General features: G+C 41.0%; 1 protein-coding gene across 3 annotated transcripts in view; it reads right to left on the bottom strand.

Moving 5' to 3' along the window:
* LOC144692194 (serine/threonine-protein kinase N2-like) overlaps positions 1-11,330 on the bottom strand; it is a 111,470-nt gene extending 100,140 nt beyond the window's left edge. For all 3 annotated transcript variants that reach the window (XR_013579284.1, XM_078560749.1, XM_078560750.1), the window contains exon 1: positions 10,729-11,330. Coding sequence is in view for 2 of the 3 variants with exons in the window: in XM_078560749.1 (XP_078416875.1) it covers positions 10,729-10,749 (21 nt within the window). In the remaining variant the exon portion in view is untranslated. The remainder of the gene's footprint in view (positions 1-10,728) is intronic.
* Between the last annotated feature and the right edge of the window lie 6,701 nt (positions 11,331-18,031).

Below are 18,031 nucleotides of genomic sequence, written 5' to 3'. Positions count from 1 at the left end.
TGGGTAGTCTTCATGACTAGCAATGGGTTTAGAAACTCAGCTCAGAGTAAATGCCAAAGTGCAACATTCTGGTTAAACCTGGGAGGGGGATAGTATCAATGGCAAGGATATGAGGTTTGCAGCAGAGGATGAAGACAATGGCTTTGATCTTACCAATGCTTTACTGGAGAGAACTGTGGCTCATCCAAGATTGGATGTCAGACAAGTCAGAGGCAGCAAGGGAGTCAAAAGGAGTAGATTTGGGGATTTGTCAGCATTTGTATGGAATCTGACTCTGCTGCTGATGACTCTTTCATCTGCTTACTGCCCTTCAGTGACAAAGTGCCCAAGGATAGACTACTGGGGAACTCCAGAAACAACAGTGCATGCTAGGATAAGAAACTACTGCTGGAGATGATGGAACATATCAGAGTGGAAGTGAGTAAGTAAGGGTAGACCCAATGAGCTGAATGGAGGAAAGGCAGAGGAAAGGTCAACAGGGATAGAGCACCACTGTCCAGGGGATCCATTTCTGATTTTGGTTAGCTCCCTGACCTCCAGTACAGACTTGTGGATCCACAAAAGACAGGGTTGACAAGCCCATCAGCATAAGGAAGGGAGGCTTAGGAAAATATTTTTTCAAAGAAAGATGCTTGTGTTGCTAGGTTTACTTCAGTTACCAATTGCTGCTCGAGACTCCTGCATTATAAAAGCAGCTACACATTGATACTTAAGATGTGTTTATATTGCATTATGCATAAACCTGAAGCTTGCTAAGTCTCCACACTCGTCACCGATTCCAGCAACCAACTCCCCACTCACCCCCCTCCAAGACAACCTTGGCATCTTATCTTACCCCTAGCTTAGTTTCCAACACCATATCCTCTTTGTCACTGCCTACTTGCAGCAACCAAAAATACCTAAAAGACTAATCCTCCAATAACCAATTTCACCAAGACCCTATTAGAGGGTTTTATGTAATATAAAACTACTAAACCGACAATCCTACAGGATTTATGCTAGAGTAGGGAACAGAAATGCCATTAAAACACAAGATTTGAGCCAATTACAAAAAAACCTTAAAAGTTATTATAAATGTAATTTTCAATCAACCGAAGTTGCTATAAATTTGAACAGATCACTTTTGATGCAGACCAGAGATTGTCAAGAACCTGTTACAATCACAATATGGACAGACTGGATAAGATTGTCTGTACCAAGCAATATGAGTCAAATTCCTTGGGGATTCAAAAACAAGCATTACATCACAACTCAATAGTGAAAGGAAAAGCAGTTGCAAAAAAAAAGTATGCATCCTAACTACAAATAAGAACTCATTGCTTAGATCTACACTGGTTGCAATTGAAGATGTACCTCATCAAGAGATTACTAATTTGGCCAAATTAATCCATGAACACAGTATGGTGAGGATTTTACTTGTTGCACATACAAAATCATTTGACAACAAACTCTCAAGTGCTTCTAAACGACATGACAACCTCCAAGAGAACTCAGTCAAACAGTAGGCAAGTTACATCTTTGAACACATTGCCAAATTACTTTTTTGGTTGTCCAAAATAAATCCAATCTTTCATTCATTTTAATTCAAAAGCTTCTCGATAATGCAGCCAAATTTGCCCTTACCATGTTTTTTTTTAAAAAAGAACTGCATGCAAACAAACCCACGGTGCCATCAGTTGACCTATGAAAGTCTGAGGCTCAACGTTTACTTTTTAACTGAGCAAGTGCTCAGTAAAGGCAATGGTAGAGTTATTACAATTGGCTTTAGTGGTTATGGTTTAGGGGAGGGAAGATGCACCAGTGTTCTAATTTATTTGCTGCCCAACCTTCTGTTCTAGAAGCAGTGTGTGGGGATGTTGGTAAAGAAATAATCAATTCAGTTGCAATGTCCCTTTCCCACAGTCGCACAATCTGTCGAAGCTTATAATGCATTTTCAAAATGATGATTCGCACTAATGGTTCCAACCCATTCACAGTCACATCATTGGGAAAATGCTTGCAGTTGCTTCCCAATAGCCTACACTCCCAGTCTTCCCTGTAGAACTGGTAACAGAGGCTGGAATAGGGTTTTTTTGTGGGGGCAGGGGGGGTGGAAGTATATCACTCCACATGTGGGAAAATAAAATGTATATATAATTCTAGACAAATTAATTAAACCAAAAAGTATGTTGCAAACCTTTAACACAAGATATTGAAAAAACACCATAAACCACCGAGGGCAAAGCTAGTTCGTGAAGGTCAAACCACCAAGGTTCTATTACTGCTGTCGCTCACTGCAACTGAATTAAAGGAACATGGATTGGAGGAGGGAATAGAATAAGTTTAGTATAAAGTGCCCCTTCCACCTACGTGCAAGGATGTAATTCTAGATACGGAACCTGAATACCGTTTACAAACCAAGACTTCAGCTCCAGCAGCTTGCAGTGGAATGTCAATTATCTGTGCTCCAATTATTTGCCAGGATTTTTATGGGGCAAAATGTCATGCAGCATCTCATCTCACTGGTGTTAGAGGACTGAACAATCTACTTCCTCTCTGGCATATCAACCTCATAGCCAGAGATAGTTATGCTATTTGTAGTGTATTTTCTGTGTCTACATTTCAGGGCTTGTGGATAAGCAGAAATCTGGACTTTTATTACATCTAGTTGGTGAAGGGGAGAGAGGCGCATTCCTTATTATTGCTAAAAGAATCTTAAGAGTGGTTACAGCACAGGTGTCGTCTATGCTAGCCCTCAGAGCAATTCACCTAGTTCCACTCCCCCTTTTCCCAGTAACATTGCAATTTTTTATTTTTCATGTAATGATTCAACTCCCTTTTGAAAGCCCCTACCTCCACCACACACTCAGGCAATGCATTAGAGATCCTAACCATTCGTTATTTCATACAAAAGGAGAGCTTCACTTGTATTTAGGCAGACATAATTACCGTTTTTTATGTCACTGACAATCAGGGATACTTTGGTTACTTCAAAGTTGACAGTATATGTCCTATCAATTTAGTGCAACTTTCAGTGTGCAAGACAACATCCAAATTTAAGCCAGTTTTCACTCAGTTTCTTTCTTATCCTGCTAGAAATTCAAGTGATACTACCCAATTCTTTCCTGCTATTACCTCCCTCCTTACAAGTGTTTCAATTTTCTCCTCAAAGCTTATTTTGCAGCCTTGCACCATAATTTTTTTTTCCACAGCCTGACTCTGGTTACCTTTGTTGCATTTTGCTGTCTTTAGTTTCCACACGTCTGTTTGTAAATAGTAGCTATTTACCAGTTGCCTTTTTGCATTTCATACATATTCATCAAGATGCTCCTTATTCCCTCACAAAATCCTTCACGTAAAATATTTTCTTTCCAAGTCCCCCACAACCCAATCATTCCCCCCTCCCCTTCCAAACTGAGATGGACTGCCTTTTTCGCATCATGTTTTGCTGCTTTCCAATCTTATTTTCCAAAGCTGTCATTCCCTCCCATCACCCAAATGTCATCATAAGCCTCTGCTCTCTAGCTGCCTTCTGAACACTCCCTGATGCTATCCAACTACCAATGTGCGCGATGCTTTTTGTAGTTTTCCTTGTGCCATCTTAGCACTCTGCATTACACCAAGTAACAGTCCTTGGCATAGTGCAAAGTCAAAAATCTGTACGAGCACAGCATTCACACCCTTCAACATTAGAAACCACCAGACTCTTCCAAATACAATAGGAGAGTATAGTGCACAAGTCTAGTTTGATGTATGAGATTGTGGGCCACTTGCGAAGCTGCTAAAGATTGTTCACATCACAATGGCCACAGATAGGTATCTACACTTACAGAATCCCTCTGGTCTGCCAAGTAGCCTAAATGCGATCTAATGCCTATCTGTTCCTATTATTCCCAAGTCTTCCCTTCTAGTCTCTCTTTTTTTGGGTTAATTCCTCAATATTCGACAGGTGCCTTCTCTGCTTCTTAACTTCGCTGTCCGACACTGGGGCTACTCTATTTTGTCTGCAGATCTTTTAGCTTTCTTGCGGCAGTCTTTTCTTTCCTAATCAATGATGCCTTTCAGCATTTGACCTCTGGATTGAGGTATGCCATTTTTCAAGGGAGCATTGAGGCATATTTACTGCACTAATTTTATATATTTGTTGCATTGCTTCACTGACCTTGGTTGTTCTTTTTTTAAATTGAGGTTGCATTGTTACTTGTAGTTTGTTCTTTGTTGCTATCCTCTTGAACACTAATTTCTGAATCAATAATAGTACAATTTTTTTTGAATGAATAAATGTATTTCCTTTGAGTGTGAAGTATCCTGTGTCTTATTTTTGCCTTTTAGCCCCTTACAGATCCGTCAAATCATAGCAAGACAAGTTCTGCTCCCAATAATCACCTGGATTGATCCTGGATTCTTTTTGGAGCCACTCTAACAAGTGCACAACTGGTATCAGTGCAAGACTTAGTGGTCCTAACGGAGAACCGAAATGGTAGATTTTGTGGTTCTTCCCAATTAGTCAACTAGTTATAGCAGTGAGTAGCTGATCTTTATTGGCCAGGAAGATCTAAAGTTTGACTCCCACTTGGTGCTAGTTTGCTCTTGGCTTGGGCAGTGGTAGCTGTGCTAGAATTAGGGAGGGGAGTAGAAATAGCTATGATTATTTGGCTACTGTCTCACCCGCTGCTAAAAGTATACACAGATTTCAGATGAAAACAGAATTAAGCATGGCTATCAAACCACCATGGTTAAATAGCCTGCCAGTGTTTTGATCAAAGCTGAAAACTGGTAACTGGTGATATTGTCAATGAAAATAAGGAACGGCAAACATGCTGAATAATTACTGCACGCTCATATTTATGAGTGGAGAAGGAGGGTAGCATGTCAGACATTCCAAGAAACCAATATTGAATTGGAGCAGGAACTCACTATAATTAACACAAGCAAAATAACCGTAAAGAAGAAACTAATGGCACTTAAGGGTAACAAACCACCCCCTCCCCCAGATTAGATAGTTTCTACCCAAGGTTTTAAAAGTAGATGAGAACATTGGAAGATTATAATTACGGCATCTGCAAAGTTCTCTCAATTCAAGAACTGCTCTTTGAGTGTGGAAAATTGGGCTTAGGCATGTCATTTTGCTGTTCTATAAAAGTGACAGGGAAAACAGGGAACTATAGACGAGTCAGCTCAACATGTTGTTGGTAAATTGCTAGAGTCTAATTAAGATAAGGGAGGCTGAGCACCTTGAAAATTTTCAGCTGAAGAGGGAGAGCTAGCACAGATTTATAAAGGGTAGATTATACCTGACAAATCTGATCGAAATTTTAAGGCAGATCTGACACACAAGTATGGCAAGGAGGCAGGTCCCAAATCCACCCCAGCTGGAACAAGGATCAAACCCAGTGCTGTTGGTGCCAATCTGATCCACACCGGCCATCCAGCCAACTGAACCAAATAGCCTCCCAAAGAGTCAGTTGTTGTGGCAACATGCACTTTTACCACCTGCCATTGACATATGTTTTTATTACCCATCCTCAATTACCCTCGAGGTGGTAGTGGTAGGTCTTCTTGCACCGCTGAAGTCCATGTGGTGTAGTAGGTACACCTGCAAGTGCTGTTAGAAAGAGAAGGCTTTACAAGTTGATAATCAGTTTGGCCGCGTTATGAACGCACCTTCCTTGGCCATTAAGTCCTGGAGTAGGACTTGAACCTGGAATTTCTAGCTCAGAGGTAGGGACATTACCCACTGCACCATAAGACCTCCTAGGAGAATGCTTGTGGATGTTATTTATATAGACTTTCAGAAGGCATTCAATAATGTCTCTCATAAGAGACTGCTACCCAAAGTTAAAGCTCATGGAATTGAAGGCAAACTCTTGTCCTTGTTAGGAAAATGGCTGTGAGACTGGAGACGGAGAATAGAGATAACAGGCAGGTACTCTAATTGACAAGATGTGACTATCAGTGACCTGGAAATCTGTGTTAGGGTCTCAAATGTTCACCATATATAAAAATTTAGATGGAATGAAAAATAAATATCCAAATTTGATGACGCAATGATAGGCAGCATTATAAGCTGTATAGATGGAAGTACAAAATTACAAATGAGATATTGATAGATTAAGTGAATGGGCAAACTGTGGTAAATGGATTTCAATATAGGCAAATGTAAGATCAAGGCTAATGGAATCTTGGTCTTTACATTTACAGGAATAGAATACAACAAGGAAGAAGTAATGTTTCAACTATACAAAGCCCTGGTTATACCACACCTGGAGTATTATAAGCAGCTCTGGGCACCACACCTTAGGAAGGATATACTGGCCTTGAGAAGGATCGTAGCATAGGCTTACAAGAATGATACCTGGACTCCAAGGGTTAATGTGCATAGAGAGATTACGCAAACTAGGGTTTTTTTTTGTATTCCTGGAATTTAGAAAGTTAAGTTCAAAAGTTTCCAAGAAATTGGGAACAGAGGGTAGATTTGTTAGTTGCTGAGTTAAAGACTAGAGGGCATAGTCTTAAAAAGAAAAAGTCAGACCTTTCAGGAACGAAATTTGGAAACACTTCTACACACAAAAGGTTAGTAGGATTTTAGAACTCTCCTGCACAAATGGCAATTGACCTGAATCAATTGCTAATTTAAAATCTGATTGATAGATTTTTGTTAACCAAAAGGGATATGCGGTAAAGGGAGGTATGTAGGGTACATTCACAGATGAGCCACAATCTCACTGAATGGCAGCAGAACTGGCACGAAGGCTAAATAACCTCCTCTTGATCTTATGTTCCTAAAGCTCATACATGAAGAGTAGCCATTTGGGCACAAGTAGCTGCGGAATCATGTATTAAGATTGAGGGAAAAGGGGGAAAGTTAAGATAAAACAGCAGGGTGAAACTGGTCTTCAGCACTGACAGCATTGGAGAAAAAAAATGGTGCATGTTGGAAAATGGGCTACCAATACACTATCACCCATTTTGCGCTCCCGCCCAAGAAAATACACCCAGTATATCTTCCTGGAGCTCAAACACAAAACAAAATTAGGCACTGCTCGTAGAAGGCAAGTGATTTACACACAGCATTTTACTATTATAATTTTGAGAATGGAAGAGGGGACATATCTTGCTTGAAATATATCCCCACTTAATTTCCAAGCTGTCCTTTACATAATGATTATTCTGGTAATCAATCATAGAAACATGTCAAGGTCTGCCACTGCCACTGCCACATCCTACAAAAACTTTTTAAATATTGAAAGTATGTGCTTTTATTTTTCAAGTGTTTTGGAAGTTCACAGGTAAAAGCCATAGGAAGTCAAAAATGACATTTATAAATAACATTTTCTGTTAATGAAAAAAATTACAATCTTGAAATGTTAATAGCCAACAGGTAGATATGAGCACAGTATGGGCAACAACATACTGAATTTCACTGACATTAAATGAAAAAAATCAAACTTGTTGGGTCTAACTGCAATGGTTTATGACAACCAACAAACTCAGCCATACCATTACGTATCTTTTTGAAAAGAATGTAAGTCTCTCATGCTATTGCTCAATAGATGTTGAGAGAGACATGGTAGAGTTTAAATAAGATGTGGTAATAGATAGTGAAGCAAGTCAAGTGGTTCCTCTTCATCTCCCTCACCTCAAGATTTATATACACGTAGCTTTGCGATTAGCTTCTCATTATGTAAATTAGTCATTTGGTCGTACAGAACTTGAGTATTGTTGAAAAATTGAAATATGATGAGGCTTTTCATCTTGCACTCGTCAGGACACTTCGCAAGAATACCAATACAAGGGAAAAACAACAATTTATACTGTGTATATAGAGAGTGCTGACTGATAGAGGCATTGCTGTGGAGAATGCACCAGTGATGGTGACTGAGTTAACTGCCAAGCATTGTTTGAAATTTAAACCAGGCAGCTTGACCCCGATTGGTCAAGGCATTGCTCTGGGTAGCGAGTCAGTGAATGACTGCCACTTATTTTGCTTAGATGAAACAGACACAATGTGTACATGCTCTGTCTGCAAGGAACAGGGTCCTGTGTATTAAGATATGTAGCTTCCAGTACACACAAATGCATCACACTGTGAGCCTGACTGACCATCTTAAATTGGTTGTCAGCGTAACTCTTAGCACACTGAGGATTATTTAGTGAATGTTGTCCAATTGCAGAACCACATCTAAATGTTGGACACTGTGTTTTGAGTTTTGCAAGCACGGGCTGGTTGGGTACAGTCTGTACCTTGCCCATTGCGAACAGTGGCTGGGACATGCTGTTTGATACCACCCACCAATCTTCGGGACGTACGGCCTACATATCTAGCATCACGCTGGCACTGAAATGAATGTACCACATTACTCATTTGTGCGATATTCGCCACTAAGAGGAAGCTGCCGTCAAGCCAAAAGGACTTTCTGCCTATCACACAGGGGACACAGAATTGAGATCGTAATGAACAGAATGCTCCGCCACTGTTCGCAACAGGTAAGGTACAGACTGTCCTCAGCCAGCCCATGGTTGCAAAATTAAAAACAATGTACAACTTTAGATGTGATTCTGCGATTGGACAACATTTACTAAATAATCCTCAGTGTGCTAAGAATTACGCTGACAACCAATTTAAGATTGTCAGTTGGGCTCGCAGTAAGGCGCATGTGTGTGTACTGGAAGCTACATATATTAATACACAGAGCCCTGTTCTTTGCAGACAGAAAGAACACGTACACACATTGCACCAGTTTCAGTTAAACATAATAAGTGACAGTCATTCGCTGACTCATTCCTCAGGGCAATGCCTTAACCAATCAGCATCAAGCTGCCTGGTTTAAATTTCAAACAATGCTTGGCAGTTAACTTCAGTCACTTGTCACTGGTGCATTCTGGCAATATCTCTACCAATCAGCACTCTCTTCGTGTTCAGTATAAATTGTTTTCCCCTTGTATTGATGTTCTTGCGAAGCGTCCTGGTGAGTGCAAGACGTAAAGTTTCAACATGTCTCTTTTTCCAACAATACTATGTAAAACATACATGCTGGTTCCATCCTCCATTAACCGTTGCAATAAAGAAAATCTGCCGCAAAGAGGATTTTTCTGATCTTCTTTGTACCATATGGCAGGAAGATTTGTGTTTTATCCGCAAGATTACGACACTAGATTGGGACTGTAACATCAGCTGACAGGAAAAGAATGTTTTACTACAAAGTAACACTCACACTGAGTTATGCTCATGTACATTTATTGTAAGGACATATGATACCCTAAACAGTACATTTGCAAAATTTACTATGGGAGCAGGTTCCAATTACATGAGATCATTCAAATATTTGAATGGAAACTTCATTCTAATCCTTTTAGAAATTTAGTTTCCTGATGCTTTCCTGGACAGGATTTCAGTACTTATCAATCTGTAATGATTCTTACATGTGTATGCAGAAAGACATTACGTTTAGCCTTTACTGGATTTTATTGACCTTTGACAACATTTATACTTTTGTTCTTTTTCCACAGCTGATGAAGCAGTACCCAGTCCTGAAAATGTATTAATACGTATCAATCTCCTAATTGATGCAGCCAGTATAGAACAAAAGATATCATGCTCAATAAAACAAAACCTCCATCTACTAAATAACTTGGAATGACAAGGGTGCTAATTAAAAAACTGACAAGCTTAAATATGTAAAGCCCTAGTCAAAATAAAACACTGTTGCTGCCAATTTGAAAAATCAAATGACATACATACATATATACTATATATCAAAACAGATAAATAAAACAATTCCTCCCCAAAGCAGCTAATTTATCCACAACAGCCACCTTGAAGGTAAAGCAGATTTAAAGATTTAAGATAGAAACCAAACTGTTCTCATAGCAGGAATTTGCAAACTCGCTCTATGCCTCCATTAAAGGATATTAAAGTAACGAAAGACTCGGTGCTAGGCAGGTGGCCAAGAATCCAACAACAATTAAACAGTTTTCCTTCATTCACCAACCCCAGACCCCTGCTACCACCACCACCACTCCAGTGGCTAATATTAAAGCAAACTCAAGGCCTGGAAGGTCAGGCTCTTCTGGATCAACTGGTCTCAACTTTTTCAACACATCAAAACTTAAAAATACACAGGCACAACAGCGGCTGGCCAAAGACGACTTGCACACAGCCATACACACACACAATTGTATAGAAGAAAATATTTAAAAGAAAACTTAAAAGAGGCACAAAAAAAGCTGGACCTCCCCCCCCCGCAATATTTGTTCTCCCTCTGCCCCAGATCGCTCTACTCAGAAACACACTTTCCTCACAATAATTTATGGGACAAAATATAAAACAAAAGAGGGAGAAAAGCATTGGAAATTTTTTCCCTTTTTTATTTGTTTGTTTGTTGTTCCAGCAGCAGTTTGTAAACTTGAAAAAGTCAGGCCCAGGAGGAGGGTTTTGAGAGAGAGAGAGAGAAAGAGAGAAAAAAACAAAAAAAAGTTGGGAAACCATATATATATATAAAACTAAAAGTAAATAAAACAAATTGCAAGTGTGAATTAAGTGAGCAATGTTGCCTGTTGCCCACACCCTCTCACTGTTGCCCTGAGACCTCCTTCTCTGCACCCCCCCCCCACCCACCCCCTCTCCTCCTCTGCTCTCTCTCTCTCCTCCCCTCTCCCTCACACCCACACACACACACACACACTCTCTCCCTCCTCTCACACATTCCCTCTCTCCCTCACACACAGACACAGCCGAACCCTCTTTACCTGGACTGGATCCGCCGCCATCTTGGCCTCCCTCGCTCCCGGATCCGACGATGACGGTGTCGCCGAGAATCCCAATTTTCTTCTCTTTTATGTTACAACGGGAGAGTGGTCGCAACTGGGAGGGAGTTGGGGTTTTTTTTGGGGGGGGGGGAAGATGACTTGTTTACTGAAGTTATTCGTTTATATATCAGATAAGTTTCTTTTTAAAAAAAAATTAGACCCACCTCAGTGCATCCTCTCTCTCCTCAACCCCCCACCCCCCCTCCCCCCCCCAAAATAGCCGGCGGCTGCCACAAAACAACCCCCTCCCCCCCCCCTCCCCTCAATAAAAAAAACAAACTCTTTTAGAAGAAAAAATAAATTACATCCAAAGGGAGGCGGGCTTTTAAAAAAAAAAGTGTCAACTGGCCATTTGCTTCCAATTTCTGAGTTTCAGTCATGAAGAGAATTCATTGCTGCCGTCTCCTTCTCCCAAACTCGCGCAAAAAGTTTTCTTTCAGCTTTTAATGATTCTCTCCCGTTCTTTCTTTCTTTCCTTCCTTCGTTCGTTCTCTCTCTCTCTCTCTCTCCCCCACTCTAGTTTCTTTCTCTTTTTTTTTATCCCTCCCCCCCTACTTTTCAGGAGGATGGGCACAAACCAAGTGTTTAAAAACGTGAGCCTCCGCCCTCGGAGGAGGGCCCGCCCGCCTGCCTCCTTCCCTAACTCCCTCCCTCCCTCTGCATGAACTAACTAACCCATCATGTGATTCCCTCTTCCCAGTTCGTTTCAACAAACCGCCAGCTACAACTCTATCTCCTGTGTGTGTGTGTGTGTGTTTGTTTTCCCTTTTTTTAAAAAACAAAAACTCCCCAGTTTTTTTTTTGATATTTTAGTTTCAGTTGTTGTGAAATGTTTTACAAAGGCCAACCCGACAGATAAACTGGATAAACTTCTGCCACCTACGCAAACTTTTTTTTTGACACGACACCTCCACAAACTTTTTTTTTTCCTCCCTCTCCCTCCTTTCAACTTCTGTCACCTTTGCTAAGGTCACCCTGAGAACTGCATTTATATAGTGCCTTTCAGAGCCAATTAAACTTAACGACCGATTAGGCACTTATTCAAAATAAAAACAAAAACACCTGGAAAAACTCAGCAGGTCTGGCAGCATCTGTGGAGAGGAGCACAGTTAACGCTTCGAGTCCGAATGACCCTTCAACAGAACTAAGGGAAAAAAGAAGAGAGGTGAAATATAAGCTGGTTTGGGGGTGGGGTAGAACAGGTAGAGCTGGATAGAGGGCTATTTTTTGCTATTGCTATTTTTACTTAGTTCTGTCGAAGGGTTATTCAGATTCGAAACGTTAACTGTGTTCCTCTCCGCAGATGCTGCCAGACCTGCTGAGTTTTTCCAGGTATTTTTGTTTTTGTTCTGGATAGAGGGCCAGTGGTAGGTGGGAGATTGCCAAAAGATGTCATAGACAAAAGGACAAAGAGGTGTTGACGGTGGTGATATTATCTAAGAAATGTGCTAATAGGTGACATTAAGGGTAGAAAGCAGGACGTGCAAGGTACAGATAGCCCTAGTGGGGGTGGGGTGGGGTGGGGTGGGGGGAAGGGATCAAAATAGGCTAAAAGGTAGAGATAAAACAATGCATGGAAATACATTTAAAAATAATGGAAATAGGTGGGAATAGAAAAATATATATAAATTATTGGAAAAAAGGGGAATCGGAAAGGGAGTGGGGATGGAGGAGAGAGTTCATGATCTAAAGTTGTTGATCTCAATATTCAGTCTGGAAGGCTGTATAGTGCCTAGTCAGAAGATGAGGTGCTGTTCCTCCAGTTTGCGTTGAGCTTCACTGGAACGTTGCAGCAGGCCAAGGACGGACGTGTAGGCATGAGAGAAGGGTGGAGTGTTGAAATGGCAAGCGACAGGGAGGTCTGGGTAATGCTTGCAGACAGACCGAAGGTGTTCTGCAAAGCGATCACCCAGTCTGCATTTGGTCTCTCCAATGTAGAGGAAACCGCATTGGGAGCAACAAATGCAGTAAACTAAATTGAGGGAAGTGCAAGTGAAATGCTGCTTCACTTGAAAGGAGTGTTTGGGCCCTTGGACGGTGAGGAGGGGGGAAGTAAAGGGGCAGGTGTTACACCTTCTGCGGTTGCATGGGAAGGTGCCGTGGGAGGAGGTTGAGGTGTAGGGAGTGATGGAGGAGTGGACCAGGGTGTCCCGGAGGGAACGATCCCTGCAGAATGCCGCCAGGCGGGGATGAAGGGAAGATGTGTTTGGTGGTGGCATCATATTGGAGTTGGCGGAAATGGCAGAGGATGATTCTTTGAATATGGAGGCTGGTGGGGTGATAAGTGAGGACAGGGGGGACCCTATCATGGTTCTGGGAGGGAGAGGAAGGTGTGAGGGCGGATGCGCGGGAGATGGGCCGGACACGGTTGAGGGCCCTGTCAACCACCGGGTGTGGAAAACCTTGGTTAAGGAAGAAGGAAGACATGTCAGAGGAACTGTTTTTGAAAGTGGCATCATCAGAACAGATGCTATGGAGGCGAAGGAACTGAGAGAATGGGATGGAGTCCTTACAGGAAGCGGGGTATGAGGAGCTGTAGTCAAGGTAACTGTGGGAGTCGGTAAGCTTGTAATGAATATTGGTGGACAGTCTATCACCAGAAATTGAGACAGAGAGGTCAAGGAAGGGAAGGGAAGTGTCAGAGATGAACCATGTGAAAATGATGGAGGGGTGGAAATTGGAAGCAAAATTAATAAATTTTTCCAGGTCCAGACGAGAGCATGAAGCAGCACCGAAGCAGTCATCGATGTACCAGAGAAAGAGTTTTGGGAGGGGGCCGGAGTAGGACTGGAACAAGGAATGTTCCACATATCCCATAAAGAGACAGACATGACTGGGGCCCATGCGGGTACCCATAGCCACACCTTTTATTTGGAGGAAGTGAGAGGCGTTTAAAGAGAAATTGTTCAGTGAGAGAACAAGTTTAGCCAGATGGAGGAGAGTAGTGGTGGATGGGGATTGTTTGGGCCTCTGTTCGAGGAAGAAGCGGAGAGCCGTCAGATCATCCCAGTGGGGGATGGAGGTGTAGAGGGATGTAGAGGCACTTTTTCAAGTCTTGTCACTGTTGTAATGTTGTAAACAGGACAGCCAATTTGCATGCAGCAAGCTCTCACAAACAGAAATTAATGACCAGGTAATCTGTTTTTTTCTTGATGTTGATTCAGGGATAAATATTACCTGGGACACTGGTCTTCGTTGAAATACTACCATGTGATCAACTTCTAAAATAAAATTCTAATTTTATTTTGTAGTATGCAGCTGATTCATTTAACTGTGCAGGTTCTTCAAAGTTTTTGTACAGCTCCAAGTAACCGAAATGGGATGACTTCTGTGCAGCCTGCACAAGAACTTTCCAGTTGTTGTATAGCTTAGGGGGAACAGCAGAGTATCATTTAAGGGCACCTGAGAGGTCAGACAGGACCTCAGTTAAACATCTCAAATGAAAGTTGACGCATCTGACAGTGTAATACTCAATACTGTACTGAGTGTCAGCCTTGATTCTTGTACTGCTATAATGGAGTGGGACTTGAACCTACAACGTTCTGACTCAAGAGTTGAGAGTGCTACCAAATAAACTGCAATTAACACAGCTAATTTTGATGGAGTTATTTGTTGTAATATAAATATGATCATTATCACTACATCAATTCTTAAATGTGTGAGTTTAGTTTTCGATAACTGGTACAAATACAACTAAACTTGGCTTATAGCCAAATGCTGGTGCACCTATGGGTGCAGTTGATGAATTAAAAAGGAAAACTACAACTGCTGAAAATCTGAATTGAAAACAGGAAATTCTGGAAATACAGCAGTCAGCATCTGTAAATAACTTGGGGGCTTATGCTAAAGTTCCACTGCAACTTCATTAAAAGGTTGGCAAAATTCCAGTAAGATAGGTAAACCAGAATTATGACCAAACAGAAAGGCAGAAAGCCTGCCTCCCCACCCCCCCCCCCCCCCCCCCCACCCCCCAGCCGAAAAAGACATTCCCAGTCACCATCTTATATCTTTATATGTCAAAATAAACAAAATAAAACCTTACCGGTCTTTAAAAGAAGTAATTTCCTGAATTAGTGCATGGTGTTACATGTCTAAATATTGCAAAGAGTTAAAAACATTCTCTCTGCTATCGCTGATTTAAGTCCACAGTCTTGACCTGTTCTGTGCTTTCAGACTGCTATCAAAAGACTGTCTGAAAGAAGGCATTTTATGCAAAATTGCCCTCTTCAGTGACACCATGAGCAGATGATGCAGACAGTATTCTCAATTGTCACTGCTGAGGAGATTCACCAGAACACATCTGCTCCTAGTCTGCTTACGCCTGGTAGTATAAAAGCACAAAATGAACTGAGATAAACCAGTAAATAGAACAATAATTTACATTTATATAATGCCTTTAAAGTACAAAATATTCCAAAGCACTTTTTGGAATAGTGTTGAGATAAATGGAATGTCAAGGATAAAGGAAACTTTACAACTGAGCAAGAAGACTGATTTTAAGATGGTTTTTAAAGGAGAAACAGAGGGGTGTTTAGAGACCAAAGAGCAAGGCTTAGATATTAAAAGCTCTGACGCTAATCATGATGTAAAATAAAGGAAAGATGCTCAAGGTTGAGACCAAACGATGAAAGAGTGCAGGAGGAAAGGTTAAGAAAGTTTGCAGAGATAGTGTGGAGGGATCCTATTAAACCTGAGTAACAGGCCATGGAGGAAGATGGAATTAGTATCAAGGGAACAGAGTTTGTGGCAAGTGCTGAGAACAATGGCTTCAGTCTTCCTGACGCTAAGCTGAACAAAGTTGTAACTCATTCATACCTGTATAACATTGTCAGCAATAATCCTACAGGGAATTCAGACAAAACTTCTTTACCCAAAGAGTGGTTAGAATGTGGAAGTTGCTACCACAGGAGTAGATGAGTCAACTAGTATAGATACATTTAAGGGGAAGCTGGATAAATGCATGACAGAAATAGAAATAGAAGAATATGCTGAGAGGGTTAGATGAAAATGACTGGCAGAGGGCTCGTGTGGAGCATAAGCCAGCTGGCCTGAATGGCCTGTTTCTATACTGTAAATTATAAGTGCATGTAATATCAGACAGCTAGTCAGGGAGAATGGGGGCTGTTATGGGTTGAGAGAAGTGGGCAACAGGTTGAGTTGGGTGTTGTTGGTATACATATAGAAGCAAGCACTGTGCCACTGGATGATGCTAACGAGGGACAACATGAAGACGAAGAAAAGGAGGGAGCCAAGAATAGACCCTTGGAGGTGGCAGTGTAGAGAAGGGAAGAGAAGGCATTGCTGGGGATCTATTGTTTGTATCTGAATATGTAGGATTGGAGGCATATAAATGCAGTTCCAATGAACTAGAGAATGGAGAGAGATGGTGCAGATTGGAGGACAGCAAGATCAACCATGTCAAATGTTGCAAGAAGATAGGGAAAGACAAGGAGGGATATTGCACCATGCTCACAGGCAGAGGCAATTTCATTTGGGACCTTGGTCAGGGCAGTCTCATGGTTGTGGAATAATTAACCCCCCATGTAACATTAAATTTTCTGTATGAATGTATTTAAATTCCAATTTCTCCGTGAATTTAATTGATAATTAGGTGAGGTTACAGACTATAAAAGCCCCACATCTGATCCCCAATCTATGAAAAATGATGAGATTATAAGTAGGGTGGCTGCAGGTACACTACAGCTAATCTCAGCGTCATTGGGTCAAGGAGAAACAAATGTGATCAGGGTTTTGCTGTTGATCTGTTGCACATTTTGTCTGATTACATTCCTGTGAAGCACCTTGGGATGATTTACTATGTTACAAGCATTAGATAAATGCGCAATGTTATTGATTGCTATCTAGTATTTCCCCTGGAATTGTGTATACACAAGTGATAGTTTGGTAAGGAGAGGGTCAGCTCATGCATGGTGCCTTCTCTGAACAATGGCCCAGGAATGGTCACTTTCATGAATCATTTATAAAGGATAACCACTTGGATGAGATACCGGAAGGCATCTGGTATTCAGAATTCTGCAACACATTAAGGGGTCAAAGGATTCAAGAAAAAAACAAGAGGAAGAGAACGATTGTCAGAAAAAAGTGAAAGCAGCATAAAATTAGTTTCATTGTAACAGTGTCATACAATTATAAAACTTTACAGGTCATTTAAATCCTTTGGGAGTTTGTTTTTCTCTCTCACGTGTGCACTTCTGGGCAGTCACAAGATAGTTATGGATAAAGAAGGACATCCAGAGCATGCCAACTTAATCCATTCAAAAAGAGCTAACAGCATTTACTGATAAATAATGCAGGATTTTTCATTTTGCCCCCATGAACCCATGCAAAATTTCATTACTACCTAATAAGCATGTACTATAAAACCATAAGACCATAAGACGTAGGCCATTTAGCCCATCGAGTCTGCTCCACCATTCAATGAGATCATGGCTGATTTGATAATCCTCTACTCCACTTTCCTGCCCTTTCCCCATAATCGTTGATTCCCTTACTGATTAAAAATCTGTCTATCTCAGCCTTGAATATACTTAACGACCTAGCCTCTACAGCCCTCTGTGGTAAAGAATTCCACAGATTCACTACCCTCTGAGAGAAGAAATTCCTTCTCATCTCTGTCTTAAATGGACGACCCCAAGGCTAAAGGACTATAATTTTTTTTAAATCCTGGAAACTCTGCTTGAAAGAACTGGAGGAGTTGTGTAAGTGCTGGAGGGTTGACAGCCATAAGGTAACAATTAGTTTTATGAATGTAAACATTTTAAAGTGACATTTAACAGAACAAAATCTTTATATGATAAGGATTTATCATAAATTGCGCTCAGTTGGCTTAAAATCCACAGGGAATGCATCACCCATCATTAGTAACCAACAGAGCTGCATTTCATTGGTTCCCTGTACCACACAAACTAACCTTCATAAAGGTCATCTATTGACAACCTCAACTGCAAGCTCATACTGTTCCCATACTTTAAAACTATTAAATTCCTGAACCAAAAAAGTCTCCAAAATTTTGGTCTAAATCTTTTTTTCCAAAGATAAATTTACTCATAAAATTTAAAACAGTGCATTACATGACCATTCAAAGTTGACAATACATAAGGTGCAAACCAAATCAGTTTCTTCCCATACAATATGTTACTCACTACATTTACAATTACAGTTAATATTTACAATATTTTGCAACCTTCCTCCATCTAATGTTCTGCCCAGTCTGAGCGTGTTC

The sequence above is a fragment of the Cetorhinus maximus genome, chromosome 17, assembly GCF_964194155.1.
Source record: "Cetorhinus maximus chromosome 17, sCetMax3.hap1.1, whole genome shotgun sequence".
In the NCBI taxonomy this organism is placed as follows: Eukaryota; Metazoa; Chordata; class Chondrichthyes; order Lamniformes; family Cetorhinidae; genus Cetorhinus; species Cetorhinus maximus.
Note: the sequence above shows the minus strand (reverse complement) of the source record. Positions and strands in the feature narration are given on the sequence as shown.